The sequence below is a fragment of the Camellia sinensis genome, chromosome 7 (genome assembly GCF_055761805.1).
Source record: "Camellia sinensis isolate YWXY chromosome 7, ASM5576180v1, whole genome shotgun sequence".
NCBI classification, from domain to species: Eukaryota; Viridiplantae; Streptophyta; class Magnoliopsida; order Ericales; family Theaceae; genus Camellia; species Camellia sinensis.
Genome location: NC_138967.1, coordinates 165,097,961 through 165,109,079, shown reverse-complemented (window position 1 = coordinate 165,109,079; position 11,119 = coordinate 165,097,961). Strand labels below are relative to the sequence as shown.

At 36.1% G+C, this 11,119-nt stretch overlaps 1 protein-coding gene across 1 annotated transcript; it reads right to left on the bottom strand.

Annotated features, from left to right (window-relative positions):
- Window positions 1–5,939: 5,939 nt before the first annotated feature.
- On the bottom strand, window positions 5,940–10,678 carry LOC114299681 (cytochrome P450 736A117). Its single transcript, XM_028244478.2, is given in 3 exon segments — window positions 5,940–6,783; window positions 9,720–9,995; window positions 9,998–10,678. Coding segments are annotated over 3 exon segments (1,530 nt in total). The 5' UTR covers window positions 10,640–10,678; the 3' UTR covers window positions 5,940–6,171.
- Window positions 10,679–11,119: the final 441 nt, after the last annotated feature.

Here is an 11,119-nt window from a genome sequence, read left to right as displayed (position 1 = left end):
ATTTTAAAACCGGCTTCGCGTAGCGTATAAGTCCAATCTTCAAACCGGCTTCGCGTAGCGTGTAAGTCTAATTTTCAAACCGGCTTCGCGTAGCGTATAAGTCCAATTATCAAACCTGCTTCGCGTAGCATATAAGTCCAATCTTCAAAATATTTCTGCATATCATTTTGCATTTTGCCCCTGCCTGTGGGCACATCTTTGTTATTTTGTATGTTTGTCTAAGTCTTCGGCCTTGTCAAAAATGGGTCGTCTCTGGGCTTTGACATTCACTCTCGTCACTTATGACTTTCGAGTTCTATCAAAGAGGGGCAACTGTAGACACCCCATTTTTGACCGACCTTAAGACTCAGACGTCACCAGTTGAGCGCTTAGTGATATTTCATATTGTGCTCGTTCAGAAGTTTCAGAGTCTCGGCTGCGAGCCTTGCCTCCGAACTTCCGGACCCTTTCATGCTTTGCCTCGGTTTGCGAACCAGGCTCGGTTTTCTCTGCTTTCTCTTCGCGAAGGGAGGGAGAGGTCTCGTAGATCATCTCTCAGTGGCCGTAGGCTACGTTTTGTGGTCGTAGGCCATTTTGCCCGTTTGGAGTCCGATTTCTGATTTTTCGGAGCCGTTGGCCGTGTGCCTCGGTTCGGGACTGCTTAACCACCTCCATTTTCTTCGGTTTTTGGCATACTTCTTATTTGCTCCCTTTTGAGGGACACTGTGGTCCAAGAGGCCGACTTCGTGGTCGAACACCACTCTCGGTGCCTAACAGCCCGTTTTCGGGGTCCCGAACTGCGTGTTTCGGCCCCCGAACCTTCATTCTGCATTGGTTTTGGTTCATTTTTGGCGGGGACCTCTGTTTCATTGGTAAGAAGGCCGTAGAAGGGTGGGAGGCTAGTAATTGTTCTGTCAGCCAACTTTATCCCTTCATCGCCCTCCGTCGCCCGTTTTTCCTCACTTCAGAGCCAATGTTGAACACCCTTGGACCATTTTCTTGCACCCAAAACCACATATTTGTGATGTACACATCTGGGAGGCCACCAATATTTGGTGGCCGGCCAATAACCCTTTTTGACCCTTTTGAACCCCTTTGAAAAGTGGACTGTTCTCTCTCCTGGTTCACTTTTTCCAGTGTTCAACCACAGGGTTGTGTTGTGCACACATCAGAGGCCCTCTTTTTGTGGTGGCCGGCCATTAATCACACTTGACCCTTTTGACCCCTAGCCGGCCGGCCATGGGAAGTAGCCGGCCGGCCACCTCCAACCTGGATAACTGGCCTGCCAGGATCCTCACATCATCTACAATGCAGCAGTGCATTCATTTTTCCCCCAGATTCTATATCTGGGGGGCTACTTTTTGGGGGGAAACTTGATGGTTTTCCCTCCATTTTTCCCCCCCTTTTTCCCCCATTTCTGTCTATATAACAGGGCCTCCAGCTCTGTAATTAGGGTTACAAAATTTCCCCCCTAAGCCTCTTGTTGTATCTCTCTCCCTCTATACACTTTAACCCTCCAACCTCTCAAGTCCTATACCCCTTTTCACACCACCACCTAGCACCACCCTTCCATCCTTCATTCCAGCAGCTGGAGGTGATTCTTCAAGGCCTAGGAGTGCTGCAACTCAAGCCAAAAGAGCTGTCAAGGCTTGGTCTACAAGGGTGAGCTCCTTTTCCCCTTTTCTACCCTTTTTTTAATCCATTTATAAGTCATTCTTGCTTACTGTTTTGGGCTCCGACCCTAACTGGAACTAGGCTTATTTTGAGCCATTTTTCATGTTTGTTTAAGGGTATTTACCTGTTTGAGGTCTCCTTGTTGCACTTGCTTCATTATCCCTCTTGTATGCCTATTCCTTGTGTAGTATTTTTGGCCTACGTGTAGACTGTTTTGAGGCATGTCATAAACTGTAAAGTTTCTTATTTTGAGCTCTTCTTCAACATTGATGAAGGGCTCGTTACTGTTTGAGGCTTTCATTTATTACTTGCCTTTATATCCCTCTTTTGGCTATATTTTTGCATGATTTGTTAGCCTAATGTGCTTCTCTTTTTGGGCTGAGGTCCGAACTGTAAGTGACCTTATCTTGACCCTATCTTCATATTTCATTAAGGGTCTTTCATGGTTTGAGGCATCCTTTATACACTTTGTGTTATATCTCTCTTTTTGGCCCCATTTTGCATAGTATATTAGGCTTGCATGCATACTGTTTTGGGTCCGGCCATCAACTATAAAATGCATTATTTTTGGCCCTTCTTCAACATTGTTGAAGGGCCCCTTTGTGTTTAAGTCCAGCAACCACTACTTGCTTCTTTGTCCATCTTTTGGCCCTTTTCTTGCATGAGATCTTAGCCATACCTGTGCTGGTTTTTGGGGTTTGTTGTGAACTGTAAAATATCTTATTTTGGGCCTCTATTCAACATTGTTGAAGGGCCCTAATCTTTTTGGGGTCAGCAGCTGTGAGTTGCTTATTTATCTCACATTTAGGGCCATTTTTGCATGCTAGTTTTGCCCTATTTGTGTTTGCTGTTTGGTCTTGCTTAGAACTGAAAACATGCTTGTTTTGGGGCTGCCTTGAATCTGTCTTCACATGTCATAAGAAAATAATGCATGCTTGATGTAGCTACAAGTCATTTCATGTGCTTAATCTTGCATTTCGGGACCATTTCATGCATCGGGTGCCATGTGTTTATGATTCGGGGTTGTTTTGGGTCATGTTTTGCTGCTGAAATTTGCATGTTTTCATATCATATTTCATGTCTTGCCATGTCTCGTTAGAGTGGCATTTTGTGCCTTAGGGTCGGTCCCCGGTTTGCATGCATGTGTGCATGCATTCCGAGTTGTCTCATTTTCATCTAATGGCCTCTTATGTGAGTGTGGCTAACGTCCACTTGTGTTAGTGTAAGTCCATTTGTGCATTGTGTATGCCATTTTATTTCATAGCATTGCGTATGCTAGGTTGTATGATAGAGCATTGTGTATGCCATGTTATCTCGTGCATTGTGTATGCCATTTCATAGCATTGTGCACGCTAGGTTGTATGATAGAGCATTGTGTATGCCATGTTATCTCGTGCATTGTGTATGCCATTTCATAGCATTGTGCACACTAGGTTGTATCTTAGTTGCATTTCATGCATATCATGCATATTGCATCGTGCTTGGGATATGGGTTAACTCGAGCACGGGAAACGAGGTACGTTTCGTACTCCGAGTGACGGAACGTGTCTCAATTCCCCAGTCACCGACACTCCGGATTATCCATGATGGAGTTAGGTCTTGTTGTGTTTATATGTGCATTCATTCTATATCGAATTGCACAATTCGATCCCTCGGCCATTATGCATCGATATGCGTGATTGGTGGCACAAGGATCGAGGCATGCATATATCTGTGAAAATACATTGCTATGCCCCTTTCCTGCTCTCTGTTGCAGCAAATCAAGAATCAGCAACCTTCCGCAGCTTGGCGCGCTTTCCAAGAGTAATTGTAAAACAGAGGCTAATCGGGGCATCCTTGTGGATTTCCGCGCAAGGCAGCCCAGTCATGCATCATTCCTCATCCGGGGCGGAGTCAAGGCAGTCCCTGGCTTGCATGCCAGTTTATAGCTTTCTTAGTTAATTTGTAAATTAATTAGGAATTTGTATATATTTGGACTGTATTTATTTGGGACTGTATTATTTGGACTGTACTATTTATTCGGACCCTCTGTGCGAGGGCATAATTGTAATAAGTGTGGGTGAGTGTGATGTATGTCTTCCAACCCCACGTCTTTCTTCTCTTTTATTTACCTGCTTATGATGGTTAGATTAGGGTATGTTTCAATTAGCATACAGTATGATAGCATGTTTGCATTCATTCATCTGTATTGCACGCACCGGGCTCGGCGCATCATACTAACTGCATTGTATTTTCAATTCCAAGTTGAATACATGTTAGCTGTTGCATCTCATATGCCATGTTTAGAATAGCCGAGCCTGCTATAGTTGCATTTTGCATGTGTTGCATTAGGCATTTCTGTATAATTAGGATCATGCATGGGTTTCTAATTAGCTTCTTTTTTGGCTTGGAGTACTCGGTAAGTTTTATGTTTTAGCATCCTTGCATGTGTGTGAGTGACTACCATGATAGCATGCTTACCATGAGGCTATTTGCTTATGTGATATAACTGCCTGAATGCCTGTGGGTGAAGGTTGGGTTATTTGGATTGGAACAATTCATCAAATGTGTATTTTAAGCCTACTTGCGAGTAGCAAACCATCTTTCAAAAACAAACATGAAATGTTTTGTTCCAATTCAGGTGACCCAGTCTATACTTGTATGCTGTGCGCATCACATAGTAAATCTAGGCTAATAACCGGGATAAGAACACACAATATTTTCAAAACTAGATATCATGGTTAGTAGAGGCCGATCTTTGATCGGGCGAGCGGGGGTGCTCACGAAGTGACCTTCCCCAATCGTACCCAAGTTCCCGAGCCGAGGTAACTTTGGTGATGACAGACACGTGGCCTTAGGCAAACGAGTCAGGGTTTCCTAAATTTCCCCCAAAATAAAATATTTAGGTGGCGACTCTGTATCTGGCAAAGCAGTCCATGTTTGGCACTTCTTTCAAAAATCTGTTTTTCTCAAAACGATTTGCCGAATTTGGACTCTTTGGTTCAGACTTAGAACCGTGACGATTTGAAGAGTCCTGAGCTGTAGTGACCCCAATATCGAATAGAACGGGAGCTCACCCTCCCGGGGCGTTCGGGGGACGTCTACAGTCGCTCTACCACAGGATTCTGTTTCTTCGTAGGTGATTCCCTTATATGTTGGCGTAACAAGAAACAAACCTTGGTCCGAATCCGAATATCGTGCTCTTGCAGATACCACTTAGGAGCTCATTTGGCTTCGCTGGTTACTTTCAGATATGGGCGTTACTTCTTCCAGTGCCACTCCTCTATACTGTGACAATCGTAGTGCTATCCAAATTGCGCATACTGATGTTTTCCATGATCGCACCAAACACATTGAGATTGATTGTCATTTTCTTCGTCAACATGTTACTCAAGGCACTATTCCTCTTCTTCATATTTCCACTGTTGATCAAATTGCTGACATCTTCACCAAGACCCATCCACCGGGACGTTTCCAAGATTTGGTTTCCAAACTCAAGTTGCTTTCTACCTTGCCACCTTGAGTTTGAGGGGGGATGTTAATATATGAAATATATTAATATATTATATATATATATATATAATTAACATATTATATATGTATATATTATTCTTTGTATTGTATTGATTATAGGCTCCTCTCTATTAGGTATGTTCAAATCTTGCCTTTTTCTTTCCCTACCTTATTCTTTCCTTACCTTATTCTCTCCCTACCTTATTCTTTCCCTTTCCTTTGTACAACACTCCTACATAGTCCTATATATATACCCATAGCTTTATACCGTAAAATCATTAATTCAATACAATACATATTATTTTCTCTCTCTACTATTCTAACACACATAACAAAATTGACGTGCAATGTGTAGCATGACCTATTAAGATTTCAATGGACAAAACTACGATTGAGCCATCATCACCCAAGGCTTTAAGATTAGATAGCAAGCTTCAGACAGGCTTTTTTCTTTTTAGTAGAAGAAGAAGTTTTGGAAAAGTGCTGATTGATTTTTGGCAAATTTTCAATGATTTCATTTAAGGCTATCGTCAACGGGTCCAAATTTTTTAGGTCACCAAATTTATCGAATGTGAATTTTGTTATTAAATGTTTTTAGTTCTAGGAAGCCAAAGAATCCTTTATAACTTTGTTTGCATTACACTAAAATTCTCATATAACATTAAAAGTTACTTTCTAAAATCCGTTCTAACAAGGAAACAAACAAAAAAATAAAATAATAAATAAAAATAAAAAATAAAATAAATTCAACAAGTAAACACAAATTAAGAAAAAAACAACAATGAAGCCTTAAGTAACACAAAATTGTATGATCATCACATATATTAAAAAAGAGACAACATTTTTAAAAATTGATTTGCTTAAAACTAGAAACAAACAGTCTATCCAATACAACTCTCAAACACAAAATTGCATTCATATCTATGTGGCTAAGCACTTATTTGATTGATTTAACAACCATGAATCTAACATATAACCAGGACTGACCAAAATAAACAAAACATATAGCATACTTTAATTATGATACTAACAAGAGTAAGGAGTTGGAACAACAATCAGAGGACTTTTTTTATGGACAGTTATACCATCAACTTCAGTCATGTCCAAATCATCGCCAATCGCTCCATTCGGTAACGAAAAATCAAACTTGTGAACAACACTTGCCAATGCAAGCTCACTAACGTTCGTGGCGAACTGGGTACCAGGACAACCCCTTCGACCAGCACCAAATGGAATTAACTCAAAGTCGTGCCCTTTGAAATCTATTGAACTATTCAAGAACCTTTCTGGCCGAAACTCCTCTGGATCTTCCCACGACAATGGGTCTCTTCCAATTGCCCAAGCATTCACAATCACTTGAGTGCCGGCTGCAATGTCATATCCCATTACCTTGGCATCTTGGATTGATTCTCGGGGTACTAGCAATGGGACCGGAGGATGCATCCTGAGAGATTCTTTGATCACTGCTTTCAAGTAATGCATTGTCTCTAAATCATCCTCGGTTATGTTCAATTTGCCTCTAGCTATTTCTCTCACCTCATTCTGCAATTTGTTCATGATTTGTGGATGTCTTAAGAGTTCTGCCATTGTCCACTCAATGGTTGTGAATACGGTATCAGTTCCAGCACCAAACATATCCTAAAAGAAAATTAAATATACAAAAGATGGAAATTATGAAATTAATTTTGTTATCTAAAACTCTTGAAATTGACCCAACTTCCATCTAGATGAGACAAATCAATTCATTTTTTAACCTTTCAAGTGACTAAAGTTTGATTTTTCTTTAAAATATATGTAATAAAAAAATCCCAATATCACATGCTAGAAAGAGTCTACTGAATAGTTAATTAATAATAACAAAATTTTATAAAAAGTGCAAAAAAAAAAAAAAATGTGACTGATTGCAAAACATATGATATGTTATGATTTTAGATTTAATATTATTCACTTTAGTTCTTTTAATTTTTTTCATTTATTTTCGATGGGCTTTTGACAACCAAAAAAAACAAAACAAAACAAAAAAGCTAATTCAATTAAACAAACAAATAAACCAAAAAAAAAAAAAAAAAGTTACACATTTTTTTTTTTTTTAGATAGGAGAAAAAGTTACAATTAAATACATATAATTGAGCACTATGTTTTGCTATGAAGAAAAATAAAATTAAATAAAAAATTCTGTTGCCAACCCACAAACAAAACAAAATAAAAACTCCATTACTAAAGTTTCTTATCCCAAAAAAAAAAAAATTCAATACCAAATGTAGAAGATAAAAATGCATTAGAATTGCATAAAGAGACACAAAATTAAATGTTACATAAAAACATACAAATCCCATAACTATGTGAACCCATTACTAAAATATTCTCAAAAGAAAAAAATTTATGCACAAAAATATAATGAACACTCAATGGCCAAGTTAAATTAATATGAAATTTTCAAATAAGAGAGAATTTTTTAGTTTGGTGGGAAATTCTTTATGAAATTATATTATTTAAATATCCATCTAAATTAATATCATAGTATTTAGTTGTTAATTTTTACCATGTTCAACATTATTTACTATTTTTTTTTATTTTTTTATTTTTGTTATTTGCCCATGCATAACACGGGTTACTGCTAGTATATATAGTATAGATTTGTTTACAAAGTTATTCTAATTATTTCTTTAGTTTCTTTTACAATACTCAATAGGTTAGCAATTATTTAAAATCAACTTATTCTTCATTTTTTTTTTGGTCAATCGATATGAGATTTATTATATTATAAGAAATATTTAAGTCATCAAACAGACAAAAATTTCACAATAGCTAGAAAAGTCAACAAAAAGTGGAAAAAAATATATATATATCAAACTTCTCTCCGTGAGAGTTAAATCCGTAACTTCACATCACAAAAAGTGCTTCATAACCACTAAGCCAAATACCTTAATTTAGAATTAATATATTCATTGAGTCATTGAAATTATTAAAGTTTACTCTATTTTTATTTTATATTCATGGGACAACTTATATTCATAGGTTATAAACTCCATTACCATCTTGACAATAATGACTTCTGTAATTCAAAATTTTAAATCAACCATGGAGTACCGGAAAGCTTGTTAATAATGTAAAATCTTTGAGATAAAGAAATGATAATTCAGGAAATTCATGATGAACAATTCATGGTATTGAAATTATGTTTAAATTGCACTACCTATCAAACTATTAAAAACCATTGCATGTATTTGTCGTGCTTACTATATGCGAGTCTGATAAGATATTAAGAATATAAATAATAAAAATATTTTTATCTTGAATAGTTTAAAATTTTAGATGAATTAATAATAAATCATATTCTATAACTTTTTTAACTATTGTCTTTAAAACCATAAATCGTAAAAGTTATTAAATACACTTAAAGTATCACATGATATTATTTACATGTTATTTCTGATTACCTTATGAAGGTCCCCATCTAAAAATTTAAAAAATTAAAAAAAAAAAATTTACAAAAGTGAATCAACATGTATTAATAGGGCTTTGGAGCAAAGCCCATAAAGGCCCCCAAAAAATGCCCAAAAAAAGAAGGCCCCAAAACCATAGTAAGTATTGTACTGGTCTAGAAAAAAAAAAAAAAAAGGCCTACTTTAGCTAAAACGATCTAAAATTTCTTATAAGAAGAGGTCTAATCTGAATAAAAAAACCCAACATTTTGAGGTCTTAATTTATATTTTAAATACATTTGAAATATAATTACACACATATAATAAAACTAAAATTTTTACTAGTTTGTTTTTGTGAGCTACAAGAATTAGAATTATTCATCTAATTTTTTATTTTTAAAACTAATTGAAGAACTATCATAGTTCTTAGCTTTTTATGTATTGATTTTTTTCTTAATTTTTTTTTCTGTTTTTTTATTTGTTCAACTATGATGGAAAGTTTTAAATTTGTAATATAAGGTTGGATTTAAGGATACAAACTTTGTAATAGAGATGAATTCTTTTTATTTATTTTTTTGGATTGAATATTTATTTGATCATTTATTATATGTATATATATATTGTCTATTATGATTACATATTTTTATTATTTTTTATGTTTCCTTTCATTGATTATTTGATTTGTAATGATTGAGAATTAAGTTAGCATTATGATGATGTTAATAATTTATTTTATTTTTTTTTATCTATATGATGTTAATAATTTGTGATCAACTATATCAAACATGTCACTATATCTAGAAAGTATAATTTTGGACGTAAAAAAATAAAAAAAGAAAAGAATAGAAGACTTAATTTACTTTTTATTTGGTACTCCAACTTATATTTTAGATTTTTTTTTATTATTATAAACTTTGTTATATATTTAGATTTAAATATTCTTTTTGTGAGTACTATTAAATGTAAAAATTTAAAACAAAATTCGGTATATAATCTTTTAATCGAAACTTTTTTTTTAAATATATATGAGAAAGTTAGAGCTGCACGTAAATAGTAAATAATGTGGTGCGATACTGCTGTATTACTCAATAACACACAAAAAGAACAAGATCAAATATTAAAATGAGAAAAGAGAAGTCATATTCTTACCATGGTGACGGCTTTAATGGTATCTCTATGAACAGGAAAAGATCCATCTTTGTTCTCTCTTTGAATTTCAAGCAAAATATCCACAAAGTCTTGCTTTCCTTCACTTCTATTTCCACCAACAATATGATCTTCCAATACCTCCTCAAGAAAATCATCCATCTCTTTTGCATATTTCTTAACTTTACCATCCAAACCATTGAAACAATTCAACCAGCCAAGCCATGGTATATAATCCCCAACATTAAAAACCACAAACAACTCCATAAGCGCCGTGAATGCTCCTTAAACCTCCTCCCTTCTCTCTCTCCTCCACTATACCTCCTCCCCAACGCCACCCTACACACTATATCATTCGTAAGCTTCGCAAACATGTCGCTCAAGTTCACCGATGAGGAAAAAAGCGAAGAAGAAGAGGAGAAGTGTTTGATTTTCTCGATCATAAGGGCGGTTTCTTCTTCTCTCACGTTGCGAAAAGACTGAACCATCTTGTTACTAAGAAGATGGAGGACACAAATGCTTCTCACTTGCCTCCAATACTCGCCATAGGGACTAAACGCCATGTCCTTGAAGCCATAGGTGAGTCTGCCAATAATGCTAGGTTTAGGTCTGCTAGAAAAGATTTGGTCATGGGTTTTCATGATCTCGCGAGCGGCGATAGAGGATGAGACAACAAGGACTGGGACATTGCCAAGGTGAAGGAGCATGAGGGGCCCATGCTTTTGGGATAGCGATCGGAGAGAATGGTGGGGGAGGGAGCCGAGCAGGTGGAGGTTGCCGGAGATGGGGAGCTTTGGTGGAGAAGGTGGTGGGTTTTTGTAGGGTTTTTTAGTAAAAGTTGTAAGAGAGAAAAATATGAAAAGGAAGAGTATGAAGAAGAGGAATGGAAGAAAGTAGAAAGATAAGAGATGGAAGAACAACATTTTTGCTTCTTGCTTATTTTTGTGTGAAAAAAGTGAAGTTTCTACTTAACGAGGAGTGGGTTTTGTGTCTTCCTCAAGTTCTCCTTTATAGATTTTTTTTTTTCAATTTTTATTTTTATTTTTATACATGCAGTCAATGATGGATTTAGGGGGACGCACCACAAAAAATTTGAAAAATATCAAATATTATATTAAAAATTTTAAAATAACTTCAAATTGTAGGAGTTCGTACCCCTAAATTTTTTGTAGATAATTTCAAAATTATATAGAGTAGCCCCCAATTTTTTAAATTATAGAGTAGCGCCCCTCAAAGACATAATCTTGGATCCGTCTCTACATGCAGTCTCATTGGTTTGTTTTTTGTGTTAATTTAGTTTTTTAATTCTAAGTGAACCAATTTTACCTCGAATTTTTTTTTACATTGTGTGAATTGAATTGAATTGAATTGATAATGTCTTTTAGAAATTAGATTAAAATCAA